The 20591-nt window shown below is 36.5% G+C and overlaps 1 protein-coding gene and 1 long non-coding RNA gene across 11 annotated transcripts in view; one reads left to right on the forward strand and one right to left on the reverse strand.

Moving 5' to 3' along the window:
• Window positions 1-20591, forward strand: part of LOC121670482 — a 110118-nt gene that overhangs the window by 18639 nt on the left and 70888 nt on the right. The gene's annotated exons all lie outside the window — the stretch shown is intronic.
• LOC121670480 (sodium channel protein type 2 subunit alpha-like) overlaps window positions 8906-20591 on the reverse strand; it is a 69672-nt gene continuing 57986 nt past the window's right edge. For all 5 annotated transcript variants that reach the window (XM_042040760.1, XM_042040761.1, XM_042040759.1 and 2 more), the window contains 6 exons: window positions 20225-20506; window positions 17257-17310; window positions 16316-16453; window positions 13588-13692; window positions 12912-13182; window positions 8906-12523 (listed from right to left, as the gene is read on the reverse strand). In XM_042040760.1, coding sequence (XP_041896694.1) covers window positions 11340-12523; window positions 12912-13182; window positions 13588-13692; window positions 16316-16453; window positions 17257-17310; window positions 20225-20506 — 2034 coding nt within the window. In that variant the 3' untranslated portion in view covers window positions 8906-11339. The remainder of the gene's footprint in view (window positions 12524-12911; window positions 13183-13587; window positions 13693-16315; window positions 16454-17256; window positions 17311-20224; window positions 20507-20591) is intronic.

Raw genomic sequence — 20591 nt, forward strand, 5'->3', positions numbered from 1 at the left:
GCCAAAAGTGATAAAAAGCCATTAGAGGTGGGGTGGCAGGATGGTAGAATGAAAAAAAACCTACCTCATGGAGATTATGTCTTAATATTCCTATTATTATTATAACACATCCTGTCAGAAATAAAGAAATAATTAAAGAGATAAAAGTCCCTATTTTTGACTCTGAATACCTTAAGAAAAATTAGTGTAGAAATAGAAAAAAAAAAATCAACTGCATGATAATAAACATGTACAAAGCCTATTTTGTAAAAAAAGTCATGGAGTCACTTGCTTCATAAAAAGATCTCTGGAATTCAAAGATTTATCTTTAATTTAATAAACATTCCTTAAAAAAATCTTTTGTGATCCTTGGAAAACATGGCTATGACAAAGGCAGTTACACATGATGCACTTTCAAGTTATGCAAATCCCGAAGAGGAAATTATACTAATCCCCAGATTCTATGCTTTCTTCACTAATCATTTATTATGCACGCTCAAAATACAGAAAGCAACCCAACCTAACAATTTTTAATTTTTTTACGAGTCTAAAAATTCACAGATCTTCGCGGAATAAATAATACAGGGACATACAACCAAAAGGTGAAGGTCAACTTTAAAGTGAAAGTAAATTCACTGAATGGATGTCGTCTTACTGCTTATCCCAGATTTTAGACAATTCCCACATACCAAAGTTATTGTATCTCTTGTCTATGGTAGTTGCCAAACTGCAATATTGGGTTCTCCTCCTCCCTCCCCGGATCACTGCTTCTGCCTTAACACACCCATCCTGCTGCCATCTCACTTTGCCTCTGCCAAGGTACATTTTCATATCAGCCAAAAATGTAAGTAAAAGCTGCTCTTGAGTATATTTTAATTATTGTGATTAAACTTGGAGAAGAACATAAGATTAGCTGTGAGGTGACTCATCGAAACTACTGACGCAGCTTAAAGGAATACAATACCAGACAATGGTGCTTTTTAAAAAATCTACTTAGCAGAACAAAAATTTATAAATAAACTGAAACTTGAAATATTAGGTGTACACAGACAAGTTTTTCAGTAGTCATAATTAAAGTTCTAATACAATGGTGTTGAGTTTCTGAGTTTCTGTAAATGTCTTCTTTCATTTTTATTTGTTGGGTTTTGTGGGGCTTTGTGGTGTTTTTTCCTGGGTTTTGGTGTTGGCTTTTTTGTTTGTTCATTTGTTTTGTTTCTTTGTTGTTAGGGTGTTCTTTTAATAGCATTATTTCGTAACTTAGAAACTATGGTAGAGACAACTGAATCAGAAAATCTGTAACCACACACCATAGTACTTGAAGTAGAGTGAATTGAATGGAAAAATTATCTAGGTTAAGGATAAACTTTTTCTGTTCTTGCTGTTTTTAGTTCCCCAATCCAGTCTGCTGCAGGGAATTATAAATGGTTGTTCTAACTGGGGGGAAAGGACTACTTCTTTCACTTACATTGCCACCTTATGGCAGTTAAATATGTTTGTGAAACCATGGCCTAATTTAGACCTTTCACTTGACAATTAGTAATGATAAGCCACTTTCAGAGATGTCAGCTGTCAGAAGTGCTACTGAAACAAAAATCACAGTGAGTCACCAGCACCAGACCTTGCTCACCAGAGATGTCAAGAACGCTAAGGAGGGAAAGAGAAAGCCAGAGAGATATAAAATATACCTACTTAAATTAAATCATGATTGTATAATAACTAGGTTTATAAACATTATGGCTGTCAGTATTACTATATTCACACTGAATCAGGAGAGTCAAGATTGATGCAATATATTTTAGGGAAGGAAACTGGAATGCTGGTAAATAATTTGATGTAAGTCTGCAAAATAAGAAAATAATTTTGCCTTAATAATATGTAAAGAATGGCATTTTTTTTCTAAGTCACTCAAGATCAGGAAAATTCACTTTATTGGTAAGATTTGACCCTAACTTCCCTGTGCCCATGCACTGTCCAGCAGCTGTGTTAATATATCTCTTACATAAACCCTGAACATTGAAAGTACCTAACAGCACTCTAATAAATTCTTTTCCTAAACACTTTGACGTTGCTTTTCTGCAATGCCTTTCACAGCTGAGTTGGGAAGGAACTGCTAAATTGTCAATGTATCCTAAAAAAAAAAATTTCTGAGCCACTTGGAGTATTCTTCAGTTATATTGGAATATAAATGTACCCGTGTTTTTAAAAGTTCTTTCAAAGTCCCAAACAATTCTAGTTTCTAGAAGTATCAGGGGACAGCATCAATAAAAACCAATGACCTGACCCAACTCCTCTGCTACAACTAAGATTAGGAAAGGGTAAGGATATGTAATGTTAACTGAAATACACCAACTATCTGTAATTGCAACAATTCCTCATAACACGTTAGTGTAACTGACAGTAATAGATCTGGATGACTTCAGACAAATCTGCAGTAATATATATATAATATATTATAATATTATATTATTATATTATTATTATATAATATATAAACTGATCAGAAACAGGCAGAAATTCTCAACCCTACAGGTTTTATAAATACAAAGGTAGCTGTCCAATTGCTCGATACCTCTTACGCTAAAGAATCCTCATTGATATCAAGTTCATATTTTCAGTGGACTCACAATTTTCTGACATAATTTTTCCTAATACTAAATTAAACCAGTTAAGCTAATTCAATCTTTGACAGTCTGGAACAGGAGTTACTGCCCGGCTTCATTTTGTTCCTCTGTCTTTATCCCCCCCTTTGCCGAGCTTTCTGAACTGAGTTGGTTCTCCTCCTTTCCATACCTTCACTTATTTCCCTCATCTCACAGCCCGGTAAACAGAGCAGAAAAATGGGCTGGAGAAACCCTGCCTCATCCACAACAGACATTGGCAGCTATGCACTCAAAACTCTCACTGCAGCGTGCAGGTGGAGAAGGGACCTGTTGACTGTTGTGCTTTTACAGACTTATTGAAGCATTAAGATGCTGGGCAGTTGTTTGTGGTGTGCTGAAAGAACTTTCTTCCTTCTTGGTAACTATCATGACTTATCCAGTGCATGTGCAATCAACAGGCTGGGAAGAATCAGAAAGCAATTTATTGGTCAATCTCTCACCCTGGGAATAAGATAAACCTTGGATTATCTTGGTACCACCTCTGGTGGCTTTCTGGCATTAATGTTTTTTTCACTGTCAGAATGGCCAGCAGCCAGTAATATTCAAGGAAGGTTTTTCAGACCAACATCCCAGTTGTGCTCAGAAAGACTAGAAATTTAGTAGAAGTTTAGATTGCATTGTGCCAGATTAGTTATAGATTAGCAAAATTTCAGAAAAGCCCTTAGGCACCATGAAAAAAATTTTAAAGAGCTAGGGAAGTTCATAGCTGAAATTGTCCTGACATTTAACTATAGTCTAAACTGTTAAGAAAATGCAGTCACACCAAAAGAAACTCTCACAAGGTTATGAACAGACCGGATACTTTACAAAAGTCCATATTACTTTCATCAGATGGGACAAGTCTCAAAGAGACAGAACCAAGTTCTCTATATGAAAAAGATAAGCAAAAGGAGGAAGTAAGTTGTTTATCAGTCTCTGAGTATCAACTTTTATCTGCCTCTGCTTGCAGTTAAATGGGACATTTTAAGGCGGTATTTTTGCCATGTTTCAACATTATTTAAAATCACTTCTGAATGTCCTTTATCCCCACGAGGGAGGTCTGAGTATTCTGCATCTGCCCTTTAAAGAATTCATACACAAAGTTGTAATTTTATGTGGAATAAAATTACCTATAAACCCTAAAAGACCTTGTCTCTAATTTTTGTTTTTAAACAGCAATTGTCTTCTCTCTTCACTCTTTAACATTTATTCTAATTGCTGCTGAAGTCTATTTGCTAATGAGGTTACCTACCATCATTTGCTGGTGCTGTCATACGTGAAAAAACTGATGCAGCTGATCCAGTTACTCTTCAGCTCCACTATTTGAATCATCTGCAACAATAAATTGATTTGTGGTCTTCCTGCTTGAAAGGCAACTCTTCTCTCTTCCAGACTGGGAACAGAACAGGAAGGAAAACGAAAGGAGATGCAATTATACTCTACTGGTTACCTTAAAGTCAGAAAAGAACCCATGTGTAGAGGAATAGGTGTAGGCTCTTACCTACCTACTTACATTCTCTTCCTTTAGACTTCCACAAATATACTTCCATAAGACCAGAGGCAAAAGAGATTGTAGACTAAATATGCAGCTCTGAAGAATGCAATGTTTAATTCTATGTCATATGTATGAATAAATACTGAGGAAACACTGAAGAAACCTTTCAAATGCAGTTCCTTTGACTCAACAACACAGAACTTTTAAAAAGCCAATAATTGAGCAAGTGGTTTTTGGACACTATATAACTGACAGTTCTAGGGAGACCTGCAAACTCAACCTTTTTCTGTCCTTCAGAGAGGAAAAGGCATTTTGTTTTACTTCATAAGGGATTTTTAAAAAGAGTGCATTCCACCACATCAGTCTCAATTGTCATGTGAAACCTTCATCTCATGCAAAGGGATTGATAGTGGAACAGGAAAAGGGAAGCTGGAATGTGAGTAGGTACCAAGCAATACAGAAAAGTTGAACCCACCTGCCTTCCTATTTCACCTTTTCTCTGTTTTTCTTAAAAAAAATTAGAGAATTTTTAAACTCTAAAATTTCTAAAGACATTTATATGGTAATAGATATGAATAAATAGAGTACACAGACATAGATGTGGTTTGTATATTAACAAATATGTATTTTTTGATCCTAGGTTTTAGTATGAAGTTTTCTCTCTGATCACAAAAATAAAACAGTTCCATGTGTAAGACAATAATTTCTAATTGTACTCTGCTGCAGATTTTTCTTACTCCATGTTCTGTGGCAAAATCTTTTATTTTCAGAGTTCATCAACTTCCAATTAACTTCTACAAAAGACTTCCTATTAGTAACCTGTCAGTAATATCAGCACTGTAATTTCTTTTCCTGTTACTTCTTCTATGTACCTTTTGAAATTTCCTGTTGGATGCTCTCCTTATATGTAGTAGAATTCAACTGTGAAAAAAAGGTTTTAATCCTGAAGTACAAGTAGAAAATCACGTCAACATTGTATTATGTTGTCTTCATATATCATTGATTACTGTCTATTCAAAACATTTTCCTTCCTTTGTTCTTCTAGTATTATAAAAAATAACAAAATTGTAAAAGATTAATGAAACACAGATAAATGAAATTTCAAGTAACTGCTTTTCAAATAAATGAGAAAGCAAGAGTGGTAAAGCAGTGCTCTTTAGCATCACTCTGAAATTTTTTTCTTGGATGTACATGCAGTTCCAGACAGAGGCTATCAGGACCCTGCATTTATCTGCCCACCTATTCAGTATCACATAAATCACATCCAATTTCCAACGTTATACAGTTAGAGCATGAGCAGCTGCTTTCCATCTACATAAATAAATATACTAGTATTTGCAGCAATGCTGCAGGAATCATTGTAAGACCACATTTGACAGCCACCAGGGCCATGAAGAAGTTAATACAAGAGAAAAGGTATTCACAATGTTAATTATTGCAGAGAGTATTTTAACTTTTTGCCTGCCTGAGACCATGAACTTGAGACCACTGCTGGCATAGTTCAGTTTGCATTATGTTGTGGATGCAGATAAAATTTCTTCTTATCACTATATAAAGATATTAATGCAAGTATGGCTGCAGAATATGAGCATAAAGCTACTACACAGCTTGGCAGTCAAGAAGTACCACATGACAGGAGTTGCTATGGTAGCTGCAAGCATGACTTTTTTATAAAGCAATATTGCAAATAGCAATACAGCACGTAATTCTCTGACCATTTTAAAATATGACTGTTACAGATACTTACTACTTTGGAAATGAAAACAATTTATTATGTTCCATTTCAGATACATATTTTCTGAAAAATATATTGTGCTGTTTTTTAATCAGCTGTCACATTCCACAAATATTAGTATTAAGATTGCTGTTAAAGAGAAAGTAACATGCTTTTAAGACAATAGAAAATGGAAGTGCAGAGCATGTCTGGAACTGCAGGGTTTGATTGTTATAAATTGTTTATGAAGTGTCATTCCTTATTTTCATCAAAAGCTTTTCTTGCAGCAGACTTCATGTGTGCTTCAGCATGCAATTTTCCCTCTCCAGAGGGATGAGAATGTGCCGCAGTTTACTTTGCTTGGGTTACACTGCAGTGTCTTTTTTTTTTTTTAAGGCAAGCACTAGAATATGTCTCTTTCCACAGTGCAACAGCTCCCACTGATCAGCAAGGAAAAATAAATACGCTGAGTGACAGAGCCTGCATGCTGTATCACATAGACAAAACCTGGTTGTGCTCAGAGAATGAAAGAAACAGTACCATCCCCCACTGAAAAAGATGTTGCTAATGCAGAGATTCATGAGTCATTAAATATTCCTACACTGCAGAGATTTCAGATTATTTCTCCTAATGCCTTACTGAGCTAGATAAGCCTTTCTCAATCTATACTATAGAACGAGTATCATAAGGATTTTCTATGTCCAAAAAATCCCTGCGTTTTTAATAATATTTCATTATATACATCACTGTTTGCCATGCAAACGACACAGGTACTTTGATATGGGATTCTTTTAGAAGGTGGGGGCTGTTTCAGGGGTGCACTGTGGGATTAGATGAATAATGCCTATTAATAAAAGTAAACCTAAACCTATTTGAGGAATTCCTCGGTGCATCAAAGCCCTTCAGCTGTAGTTTAGTAAGCTCAGATGAGCATGGCAGTTCTTAACCAACGTTGTATCAGGTCTGGATATAGGTCCACATGTCTTACAGGGCACAGAACTGAAATCCAAGCAGCTGCTGATTCAGTCACAAAAAAGTATTAACAACAAACCTATCTTTACACAACCTGACGCATTATCAGGTTGTAACAAGCACAGAATCCGTCAATTCTCTGCCAGCCTGGGCTCTCCCCTGTGCCTGTGCCCGCAGTTTGTGTTTGTCGGTGCCGCCTGTGGCACCGACAGCGCCCGGCTCGTGCCCTCCGCCGGCTGCAGCTCCGGACCAGCCGCGCCAGCGGCCGGGAGATGCTCCCACCGCCCCGAGCCCGGGGCCCCAGCAACACAAATTCCTGCTGGAAAATACGGACAAACCCAGGACCTATTTAAGGCCTCTTCATGAAAACAAGCGAATGAACAATATCCTACCTATATCCCCCTGCTCTCTCTCCCTTTTTCATTTTTACAAGTGATTTTGTTTGATGGATGCAGGACAAGTCTTGTCCTTAGAAGTGAAACAGAGTTTTATTACAAGGTTGAGCCAGGCCAGGATTTGAAAAATTCCAGAAATGTTCCCCTTTTATGTTCCTGTACAGGTTTGGGGCTTAGTTGGGGCTTTTTTGGAGGGTGGAGAGGGGAGCTGGATGTTGATGACACCTTCACAAAGTAAAATACGCCTACATTCCTGGGTTAGTAAGAGAGAGTAAACAAAGCATTTCTGAGGCAATTTTAAGGGAGCTTTTCTTATTAATTCTTCCTTCTCTGTGAGCTGGGACAGTAAGAGAGTGCAGTATCCTACTGTTCTAGGAATTTTGCTTAATGCTTTGCACAATATTAGCTGAAACAACTATCACACTAAAACATGGATTTATTTTATACCTTCAGGTTAAGGAGAAGGTCTGCAAGTCAACTGTGTCTTCCATAAGCTTTTTACCTTCAAGGTATACTGGAAACATTTCAAAGAAATATAAATTCACAAATTTACAAATTTATTCAAATATATACACTTGAAATCCAAAAATATACTACATTTTTTGTAAAGGACTAAAATGTTGCATTTGAGATACTAAAAATGGAGTGACTTCAGTTAGATTATTGATTCAATAGTCATAACTTCAAAAATAATAGAAATTTTATAGGGTAAAATGATTTTATAAATGACCTTACATACTTCTGTACACTACCAAATTTGTAGAAAAATTATCACAAATATTTTGTGCTTATTCCACATAGAATTTTTAAGTTAACTACACACTCAACCAGCACTGACTCAACTTTATTCTTTAAACAGTAATTTAAGAGCATGACCAATATTTTTCAAAAGTACTTACATTATTAGATTAATATGTAATTATTGTTAGTAACTAACATATTAAAACCCTAGCTTTCTGGATTGAAAAAACATATTAATTCAAATCAGGTCTAGCTACTAAAACCATTGTCCTTCAAAGCACAGCCTAGTTCAGGGCTTTTTCCTGTTAGCTATATTGGCCCAATTATACAGCAGCTACACTTCACAAAAGAAATGAGAAAAAAAAATATAAAAAAAAGCATTAATTACCCCATGCCCAGGTCCAGTGCACACCCCGTGTCCCTCACCCTGCCACCTGCATGCAGCAACCACCTGCCAGGGACCAGGCCTGAGCCTCTACAAAGGCATCAGCTGCCTGACATGGCCACTAAAACCTCTAACACCTCTTGTTCCCTCTCTAGGCAAGCATGGATTTTTTCAGAGGGAAAGGGATTAAAGCAACTCTGTTATGCTCCCATGGAGTTATTTTGGCGACAGATCCCAGGTCACCTACGCCAGGGTGAGCAGTGAGCAGCTGTGGAGCCATCCTGCATTGGACTTGCCCAATAAAGAGTATCACTGGAGCTCTTCCTGGGCAACTCAAAAATTGACAAAAAGACACATAGTTGAATGGGGTTTTTTTCTGAATTCTAGAAAAACTCCTCTGGTCAGGAAAACATCAGCATTTCATTTCATCTAGATGGTGACAAGTTGATACTGATCTTAATTCATGATGCAACGTGATCTAGATGTCTAAATCACCTCACTGCTGAAGTGGCTCCCCCTAATTTTACCAACCATTACTTGTTAATCTTTATAAACTTCATAAAATAAAAGACGAAGACTAAAATATTTACATAAAAAGGTTATCTTTATTCTTTTGGGTTGTTCGCAATGTAGTTAGTTTTGGTAAAACAACTTCCTGCATGCAGTTCATCAGTACACTATAAGGCAATAATTTCTATAAAAGCAGGAGCCCAACTATATTCTAGTTCTTTTGTAAGAAATGCAAAATGTTTCACTGCCCATTGCACAAGTTCACTATTCATCCTCATGAAGGAAGATTTTTGAGGAACAAATTATATTTAAAGTGTTTCGACTGCAATGTGTACCAATAAGCAAAGTGGACAGTGTGAGACTATCTCTGGGGAAAAAGCAATGTTCCTATGACTAAGATTACCCTGAAAATCAACAGACAGGATTTTAACTAAAAAAAAAAAAAAAAGCCTTCTATCTTGTTTCACGTAAAAAGACCTACCTATGGGTCAGAAAAAAAAAATGGTACTGTCCATTTGTTTTTAAATTATTCCTTATTAAAAGCTGTTTAAAGTAATTAGCAGAAGTTTTCAATTACATTTTGTATCCTGGGTTTCCAAACCATAAAGTGTCAAAGACAGACGGCAATAAAAATTAATAGCAACAGGAAAATAAGTGTAATTTCTTATAGTAAGTATAAAATGTTACAAAATAAAACTATTTTAAAAATAAAAAGAATAGACATATAATTTTTTTTTAGCCCCATATTTTAAGCCATCTATTTGTCCTGTATAGTCCAATAACTTACTGCGTATTTGCTGATTACAACACTCAAACAAAATAAAATCTTTAATAGCAGCAAACTATTGCTTACTGGTAGGAGGAATGATGGTCTTGTCAAACAGTTTTTTTCTTTTTACCACTCACATCTCTTCCCATGTTAAACTTTAATAGCTGTAGGATAATAGCAGCAAGCATGCATCAGTTAGAGCTTCCAATTATTTGGAGTACCACAGAATATACTACAATATCTATTGAAATGTTGTAAGCTAACTTGCTAGGGTACACATTTGACACATATACGGTAATTAGGTCATTGTCTCTTTGTTCAAAAAGGTACCACTGTGTAAAACAACTGATTAAATAACTGAGGGTATTTTACTTACATATATAGTGTCAGCCTGAATGTGAAAAAAGTCATATAAACTCCAGTGCAGGACAAAGCTGATTGGAGTACATCTTTTTGGTCATCTCAGCTCTCTACGGAAGGTTACGTTACAGTGGAAGCCTGACTAAAGTGCCATGGGGGTGTCAAAATCACCTCTCTGAAGTACATATTTTTTGTTTCTGGCATGATCCATCCTTCCTAAGCAGGGAAATTTAAATCTGACGTATACATTAAGGTAGTATTTGTACCCAAAGGTAATCTGCTATCAACTTATACTCATAGCTTTGATTATTTTCCTAAGTGGGATACACTCATGAGAAATAAGAAGTGTAACAACAGACTTTGGAATAAAGTATGGAAGCTACTCACAATATTACAGGGTCAAAACATATCACTTTAAAAAAAAAAAATATATAATTTCCCATAGGCAGAATTTGGCATTTGTAGCTTTTCTGTGTAAAGAATTGTTGGAATGTTTCAGGAATTATGAGATATCTTGTATTCTAAAAGTAATTTTTTTTATAGCTTCACAATTTTCAGAACAGGAGCTCTGTGTAGCATCATTTATTTAAACCACTGTACCTGAAATGGACAGTACAATAAATTAAGAAGTAGTAAAAGACATTAAAAATAAATATATTAAACTTAAAAGACTAAGCTACCAATCTCTGTTCTGTGACAATTATTCCCTTGTTTGATTTACTGATAAATTCTCTATCTGGACTCTGTTGGTTTTTTTATAGTTTGCTCCTACTTTGATCTAGATCCAGAGGTTCGATAATCTGGAATCTTGGTTTTTTTGCATTTAGAAGTGGCTTGAAGAGAACTATGTTCATAAAATGATGCCATAATTATGCATTCCTGACATTTGTGTTCCTCTGCACATAAGAGTATTATCTAGTATTTAATGTTTATCCGAATAAAGAGTATTTAGATTTTTTCTCTCAGCACAGCAGAATTAATAAAGCAGTATGTCATTAAAGCAAATAAGATCATGAACAAGAACAGACACACAAGGAACACAGGAGATGAAATGTACACAGTGGATACACTTATTCCACAAAAATACAGGCTTATTAGGACCCATTAAGGGTTCCTATAGTCCAAGTAGAAATTTTCTGTCTCCTCTCAATTAGTAACAGCTGATAATCAAAACTATTGTTCTGCAAGTTTTTTTTCCCTGTTACAGATCAAGAGTTTACTAGTGAAGGACCATTGTCTTGGACAGGCAGTCCAAGACTGCAGCAGTGGGTAAACAGGTAAAAACTTATAATTTTGGCAAAATCCTCCAGTAAGAGTACTATTGAAAAAAACATCATCTTTTCAAGCCTGCAAACATTCATCATGGATAACCTGTGCCTTTTACTTTTTGTTTCCTCTTCTGTCTTTTCCTTTGTCTTCCTTTTCTGATTTGTCATCTTCGTATTTTTCTTTTTCTGGTTTTGTTACACTATCATAAGAAGGTGGAGCTGTGGTGGACACAGACATATCCATTTTCTCTGGAGGTGAGTTTTCACTTAGCTTAACAACAATCATATCTTTTTTGATAAGCGGATCATCCCCATCTTTCTGGTACATAAATGAAAGCTTCTTTACTGACTGTCTTAAAAGGTGACGTCTGTAAGCACGCTGAATGATGACAGCAGACACCTCCTCCTGTTTTCGTTTCAATGTGGTTGTAATTGGTTCATAGGAGACTTTAGAAGGATTGGCTGCCATAAACCGATCTTCCATCTGTATTCTGAGGTTGTCCATCTCCCCACTTTCCCCCAATACACGCTTTGTGAAAGCAAACAAGATGTCAAGGCAGTGAATTCTGTCACCGCTCACCATGGGCAGATCCATTGCAATAAGATGAATTGTGTTTGGTTTTGGTATATTAAGAGGAGGATCTAGAGAAGCTGCAAAATCAGACAGTTTGCTATATTCTATGAATTGTGTTGCATCGGGATCATATTTTTCCCAAACCTCATAGAACATCTCAAAGTCATCCTCGCCCAAGGGTTCAGCACTTTCTTCAGTAGCAACACCAAAGTTCTCCAAAATCACAGCGATGTACATGTTCACCACTACCAGAAAGGATATGATAATGTAGCTGACAAAGAAGAAAATCCCAACAGAAGGGTTGCCACAGTCACCTTTCACAGAACTCCCTGGATGATCTTTATGGGGGTCACAGTCTGGCACCCCACTGTTAAGAATTGGGGCGAGCAAACCATCCCAGCCCGCAGATGTGGTGATCTGAAACAGGCAGATCATGCTGTTGCCAAACGTTTCAAAGTTGAACATGTCATCAATCCCACCTTCCTTCTTGACATAGGCAAAGTTGGACATGCCAAATATGGCATAGATGAACATGACCAGGAAGAGCAGCAGCCCAATGTTGAACAAAGCAGGAAGAGACATCATCAGAGCAAAAAGCAGAGTGCGGATTCCCTTAGCGCCCTTAATGAGGCGCAGGATTCGACCGATTCTGGCAAGTCGCACGACTCTGAACAAAGTGGGTGACACGAAGTACTTTTCAATCACCTCAGCTAGGAACATACCTGTGAAACATAAAAATAAACTAAGAGAGTAACTTTTTAACACAGATTACATTTTCCACAAAAAAGTACAAGAAACCCCCCCAACTCTAGTGGTGGAACTAGTGGAAAATATAACTGGAGGTAAATTTTATCTGCTTTAACTTTAGAATAATAACAGATAACTTTAGAATTTTTTCCCAGCACTTTTAGAAAATAACCCCAAACCTAGAAGTATTAAAACTGATATAGAATTATTAAGAAAGTTAGTACTCTCCAGGACGCACTTAATTTCCTAAATAATCAAGAGAAATTAAAATTAAGTAACCCCTCTAATTTGCACAACTTGACAGAGATAAAGCATTAAATGCACATATAACTATGTTTCATTTTGAATATAGGAATTTCTTACCTATTATTGAAAGAATAACAACCACAAAATCAAAAATATTCCAGCCAATGGTGAAGTAATAATAACGGAGTGAAAATATTTTGAAGACACATTCACAAGTGAAAAGGACAACAAAGACCAAGTTAATCCAGTATAAAATATTTTGCATCAGTTCAGTCTGGTCATCTGTTTCTATCATCATTGTGACCATGTTAAGACAGATTAGAACCATAACAGTGATGTCAAATAGTTGCCGTGTTACAATATCAAACACCAGACCTTGCAATTTGTTCTGAGGGGAGAAAAAAAGAAAAGGTGATAGTATTTGTATGCAATGAACATCCATTTCCTCCCTCCCATTTCATTTTTCCTTTCCCAAAGTATACAACCAAGCAAAAGGCTGAAAAATCTAAGAAAACCATTGTCCAGTAACTTATATGCCAGTTCAAAGTTTTCCCCTCAAAACCCAACAAGCCTATGTTTCTTCACATTCTTTGATTCTCTGCTTCCTCAGGCGTAACAAATATGAGAGATTTTTCCTGCAGAACAGATACATGTACATTTCAGTTCAGAATGAAGGGATAACTTGAATTAGGCCAAAACCATTTTAGAGTTAAAGGAGAAATTTTATTGTAATTAATGTACTACTGTGATTTTTCCCCAAATACAGATGATATAAGAATAGTATAATTCTTACCACTGGTCGAGGTATAGGTTTTTGTGGTTTCTTGGATCCCAGCTTCTTCATTGCATTGTAGTATTTCTTTTGTTCCTCTGTCATGAAAATGTCTTGACCTCCAAGGTAAATTAATAAAAGAAACCCCAAATCTCATTACAGCCAAGCCTTTACATCCATTAATTCACAGCATCGCAGAACATGGTTTTAATGAACCCCTTATTCATCCTTATACATTGTTACCAAAACACAATAATTATTTCAAAGATTGTTAAAATATCTGATGAATCTTGACGGAAAAATGAAATAAATTAAGGAACAAAGAAAATCCCCAGAACTTCTATCTATGTCTTATTAAAAAAAAATAACATACCTGATTAATTCAGTTAAATAAATACAAAAAAAAACCCCAACTTGTAAAATATACATTTCATAGACACTTATAAATCTAGCATCATAAACTCGACATTGCAAATCAATCTACCAGAAATAAAAAGTCTTCAAAGGTACAAAGATACACTGTGAGGAGATATGCCTTCAGGTAAAACATACAAGGAGAAAAAAATTACTGATTTTGCTTCTCAGGATGTACATTTTATCATTTCAGTATAAGTATCTCAGTTCAGATGATAATACTTCCACAGTGTTTAAGAGGCTTGATCATCCCCCTACATTGTAGCAAGATCATCAGAAGCATGGGTTTAGTCTGGAGTTTCTTGTCTGAATGAAAGGATATCTAGACTGGTATGTATAATACACACATGGAAACACTTACCAGAAATACAATTTATATAGACAAGTAACTTGTTTTTCTTCCTCTCATGCATTTTTTTGTAATTATATTCCAGGTATGTATGATATCAAAGCAGTGGCATTTGGAAATGAACTTCAGAGTCAGGGGTGATTCTGTGACTTTGTCTCACTGAATTTGTCAAATGTAGTGTCAATCTTATAGACAAAGTAATGATAAGTCTGAATGAAGAGGTGTTTGATTCTTTTAGCTATGGTTATATGTTAGAAGTCAAAAGACACCATCTTTAACAAGTTCTCCTCATAAATCAAATATTCAAGTAAATTTTACTTCTTGGAGAGTAAAAGTTTTGGAAGAAAAACAAGAAGTTGATTTGATAATTACGGTGGACATGCGCTGTGACTGTTAAAAGCTTTCACCCAGTGAGAAATAAATAATTTAAAAAAAACGCCGCAAAGAAAGTGGGATTGATTTGGGGATTTTCTCCTACTGTCTCACTGATGTAATGGCTATCATGAGTGAACAAGCCATCCTTGCTTCAGCATGCTGTCCATAGGGAGAATAGAGGTCTCAAGGCAAGATACCCCTAAGGACTAGTTAGGAAATTGACAGTAGAACATTGCCTTCCTCATGGAACTAATGTAATGAAAGTAGGATGCACACAGGAACTACAGAAAAGCACAGTTTAACTACACAGAGACAATATATTTCAACGTGAGGTCCTTTACCATTCATATCCCAACATGCCCCAATGTCAGCGATATGAAGAAAGAACAAAGACAAGAATAATACTGCTGGGTAGCCATGAACTGTGTGATCTGTCCATTTCTACAAACACAGGTATACCTATAAATTCAAAAGACAGACAACTAATGCTGGCTAACTTGCTACATGAAACTAAAGAATACCATATAGATAGAATTTTCCCCAGCCTAATCGTATGTCCAGCATTTTACTTTCTTGGTGACTTAAAACAGCTCCAAATGTGCAAGGGGTATATAGCACCCTGCCAGAAAAAGTCTTTTAGCAGGAACCCTTATCTGTCTTCTGAGTCAAGATGATTCCAGTAGACAGTGTCTGCCAAGTGAACTCAATAAAATTAAAAATTACCTCATTACTGAGTAAGGCCACCTTGTTACACGTCGACTGCCAAAAATGCCAATAATATGTATATAACCTTAGCTTTGCTCCCCAAGGATGAGAAACGGAACCACCTTCCTGCTAAGTACTGGATGCCTCTGAAGTTTACTCCAAGGAGGGTGCAAATATCTTGAAGGACGAAGATGCCACCATTTATGGTTTAAATAGCAAGTACAATTTAATTTGCCATCATGGTCTGCATTTTCACCTATTTAAACATTCCTAGAGTTCTTGGCACAATCCTGTGTTCCTGTGTTCATTTAAATAATAGAAACAGCTAAAGCTTCAAAGAAAACCTACGTATTTTCAAATGTCACCCATTTTCTTTTTCTTGCAAATTCACTAACTCAAGACAGTTTCCCAACCCTCTCTAGAATCTTACAATCCAGATCAGTATTTTCAGTATTCAACTAGTCTGTATTAGTCTCTGTAATGAAGGCCTTCACAATACTGCTAAATGTTATCTCCTTATCAATTTTGAAATTTATAGTTTTGCATATTCTCTTCTTTCCTGACTTTTATTTGTTTAAGTCATCTGTACTTTCACATAGCTTGGTCACAGCACTGTAAGGATAAGAAAAACAAAGACAGAACTTTCTGATGGACAACCTATCATTGGGCTGTACAGGGATGTGGAGAACACTCAGACACTCAGCCTAAGTTTAAATTACTTCAAATGCCTTAAAAAGAAAAGACTGTTATTTCATTATTTTGAATAAACAAAAATCTTAAAACCTGATTTCTTTTTTTCTTTCTATTACTATGAGAAATTTCAGACACTCTTATTTATCCTTGCATACATTTGCTGAATGCTCAATGACAATGTAGTATTGTGAAAACGAAACATGTGGTACTTATCTTCTTTTTTTGTTGGTTGAAGTTATCTATGATGACACCAATGAATAAGTTTAGGGTGAAAAACGATCCAAAGACGATAAAGGCAACAAAGTACAGGTACATGTACAGGTTGTCTTCATACTTGGGTTGTTTCTCTGCCTATGTAACACAGAAAAACAGTAAAGCACCACAAATAACAGTTAAGACAAATCAAAGATTCCCGAGAAGGAAGAGAAGTTGCATTCAGATGGACAGGGCGTAAACCCAACTGTACAAGGGGGTAAAGCCAACTCTTCTAGAACATACACTACACTTGCCTTATGTCTGAACTTGAAAATCTATCTAATAGACAGACCTGCCATTCCTCCCCCTCTCAGTCTGTTCTCTTTGATGACACTTGACATTTCTTGTAGGTCCTACAAAATTTGACATAAATGATCAAATATCAAAAGCAATTCAGTTCCTATAGACTATATGCAAATCAGGAACTGACTGAGGAGAGATGAAAACAAATATCAACATTAAAAGAAAAATAGGCAAAATTTAGCAAATTTGGTTTTTGAGATCATCAGAGTCTGCAGCTCTGGATTAGCTATTGCAGCGATGCCTCTTGACTATTTGGGTCATTTTTGAAGACACAGGAAAAACTTATTTCCTGATCTGTACAATCTCAGATACAAATTAATAGAAAACCAGATCTCATTAGTTTGGATTTTTACAGAAGAATTGTTGAATTAGTAATAATTTCTGTAGCTCTACAGCATTAATTTTTTTTTAACCTGTTAAAAGTATAAGCACTCTGTGGGCATAGATTTATATAAAAAAATCTTCAGGGCTTTACATTTTAATGTTTTATATTTTAGTTCATTTCAACTGCCATTCAAGAAGCATTATATCAATCATTCATTTGTTTTCTTTCAGTAAATTTCATTTTTACTCAGTAGATTTTATATTGCACTCACTTCTGTAGAATCAACCGCAGCGTACATAATGTCCGTCCATCCTTTAAATGTTGCCTAAAAACAAAACTTGTTAATATTTTCTATCAAAGCTCCAGTTCTGAGAACATTCTAAATAAAACAGTGTCTTCTGCAATGTATTTGTATTCACAAAAATAAAGAGAATATTAAAAGTCTGGTGAGTTACAAGTGAAGCATTCACAGGAAGTTCATTACTGTGGAATATTTCCCCCTAATTATTAAAACACTGAATAAATTCTAATCTTCATGGAAATTCATATGAACTCTCTGCAAGATGAGTTGCAATCAATATCACCATACCAGAGAGAAGCAATTTATCTCCCAGGGAAATGGGATGTACTGGTTGTCATCTGTAAAGCACTACCTTAACAGGAAAGGTACTGTGCTATTTGGCATCCCAGTAAAGCCAAGTCCCTGATGTCAGCATACAGGGCACCTAGATGATCAGCTGGTCCACCTGCACAGGGATGGCATGGGTCACTCCACTGGAAGCTCCAAGAAGAGACTGAGTGAAGCTGCCCAAGTACTCAGTAGCTCATCCATCCTTCTAGTGTGTGCCACGGCATCCACGGGGGCCATGGTGGGTCATGGACCACGTGCAGCTCTGTGCACATTCCAGAGCCAGCACCCAGCCAGGATCCACTGCTTCTCCTCCAGGACCTCCCCTGCACATCCCAGCTCTCCAGCTCCCCTGTAATTCCATTATTGATGGAACCATTCTGAACTGCACTCTTCCTCTGCCACAAGTGCAGCACATGCTGCTGACACCAGCTCTTCCCAAACACTGCTTGGTTTTCCTCAAGGTATTATAATAAGGCTTTCAGTTCTAACTTTCTAACTATCAAAAAACTGAAGGACTTCTCCAGGAAAAAAAAATAGACACCCTGTATCGGCATTGTTCAGACAGAATAGGGAAATAGTCCTAGAAGAAACTCCTAAAGGTAAGTAGTCCCAAGAAATCTTAAGAAAATATTAGAATCATAGAATGGTTTGGCTTGGAAGCGACCTTTAGAAATTATCTAGTTTAAACCCTCTGCTACGGGCAGGGACATCTTTCACTACATCAAAAACTTCCAATGATGGGCCATCCACATTCTCTGGACAACCTGAATGTCTCAATGCATTATCATTAAAAAAATAAATAAATCTTCCTTATATCCAATATAAATCTACCTTCTTTCAGTTAAAAAACATTGCTATTTGTCTTTTCCCTACAGGCCCTGGGAAAAATTTTCCCTCAGTCTTTCTTATAAGCCCCCTTTAAACATTGAAAGGACACCATAAGGTCTCCCTGGAGCCTTCTCTTCTCCAGGCTGAACAACCCCACCTCTCTCAGCCTTTCTTCAAAGGAGAGGTGTTCCAGTCCTCTGATCTTTTTCTTGGCTGTCTTCTGGAACTCTAAGAAGTCCATACCTCCTTATTCTGGTGAGATCTCATGAGAACGGAGTGTATAGGGAGAATCACCTCTCTCTATCTGTTGGCCACACTTCCTTTTGGCTAGCCCAGGATATGACTGACTTGGCAATCAAATCCTTTGCAATCATATGCAAGCACACATTGCCAGCTCACGTCAAAGGTTTTTCCCCAAGAGCACCTCTGTGGGGCTGACCTCAATCCATTCATTTTCCAGTCTGCACTGATACTGGGGATTGCCCTGAACCAGGTGCAAGACCTTGCATGTGGCCTTGTTGATCTCCTTTAGGTTCATGGGGTTCAACCTTCAGGCAGCTGAGGTCACTCAGGATGGCATTCCCTCTAAGCCTATCAAAAAACTCAGCTTGGTGTCATCTGCAAACTGCTGAGGGTGTACTGAATTCCATTATCAATGTCAATGATGGAGCTATTAGATAGTACTGGTCCTAGAACAAATCCTTGAAAGACACCACGTGGTACTGGTTTCCTCTTGGGCACTAAGCTGCTGAATGTAAGTCTTTTGACACAGCCATCCAACCAATTCCTTACCCCTCTAGCGGGCCTCCATCAAACTTTCTCTGGTGAGCTACAATATTGAGGGCAAGAAAGGTGTGAAATGTTTACTGCAATCATTACATAGGCAAACTGTACATGCAAGATATGATTCAACTGCTAAAAGCAGTGCCCCTCTCTAAGCTGGTAATTTATGCAATTGCCTAGTGCTGTTTAGCAATAGCTACTGTTACGCCCCGAAGCAATCAGATGGTAGCCCACTAGCACAATAATAATTACTAAACGCTACCAGTTCGAAATTTTTAAAGACATAATAATTACCAATTGCTTATGAGTACAAATAATTTCCCAGAAGCAGTTTGTCAAATGAACTTGACTATGAATATACGTTTGACAATTTACAGATACTGCCTCTAAAAAAGGCTCATGCCCAGAAATCTAGCACTAGTAAATTCTGCAACTGTTAATCTTTAAGAGGTTAAAAGCAAGCTAAAAACTTCCTCAAAAAAACTCACTTGTAAATAATAGACAGTAACTGGAGTGGGACTACTACTAATAAAATAGGCAAAGAAGAGAGAGGAAAAAGTAATTTAATTCATCTAAATCAATAGTTCACTCTCCTCTTGTTTGAAGATCAGATAAGTCCTAGAACATATCTATGACAACCATGGTAAAAATATTAGTATGCCTTAACAGATAAAGCAAATAAAAGAAAATGAAACCTAGCTGCAGTGTTTAACCACATATTTTAACTACATACTGTATTTCTGTAGAACTTGAAAAGTTACTAGCAGTTGGGTGCCAAGCAACTTTATATCCATCAAGTAAATATTAGATAGTCCTCCTCTTCCAAAATGGCCAAAGAATGTATCACATTTTTACCATAAGCAACATTAATTTGCTGCATAGAACAAAATTATAAAGTCAAATCCATATCCATTTATTTATTTTAAAATAACATTGAAAATTATGGAATTAAATGATACTGCGACGAAAATTAAAGCTGGAAAATTTATGCACTTACCACTTGAAGCAGAGAAAGATAACCGACTGCAACATTATCAAAGTTTACTTTCACATTTTTCCACCGAACGCCTCCAGAAGTCCTGTTCATATTTTCACACATACTTTTATTACTGACTTCCTGTGGTGTGAACCTCTCATTATTTGTGGTGTTAACACAGTAATAGAACTTGCCAGCAAACAAATTCACTCCCATAATGCTGAAAATTAGCCAGAATGTAAGACAAACCAGAAGTACGTTCATAATGGATGGGATCGCTCCAGTAAGAGCATTCACAACCACCTAGTCAATAAACACAGAAAAAAAATTAAAAAACAACACAAGGATTTGGTTTTTTAGACCTAGAAAATGATTTAATGTAAAACAT

Source organism: Corvus kubaryi, unplaced genomic scaffold (assembly GCF_017639235.1).
Source record: "Corvus kubaryi isolate FWS band 111438036 unplaced genomic scaffold, C.kubaryi_AGA036_p1.0 37396, whole genome shotgun sequence".
NCBI classification, from domain to species: domain Eukaryota; kingdom Metazoa; phylum Chordata; class Aves; order Passeriformes; family Corvidae; genus Corvus; species Corvus kubaryi.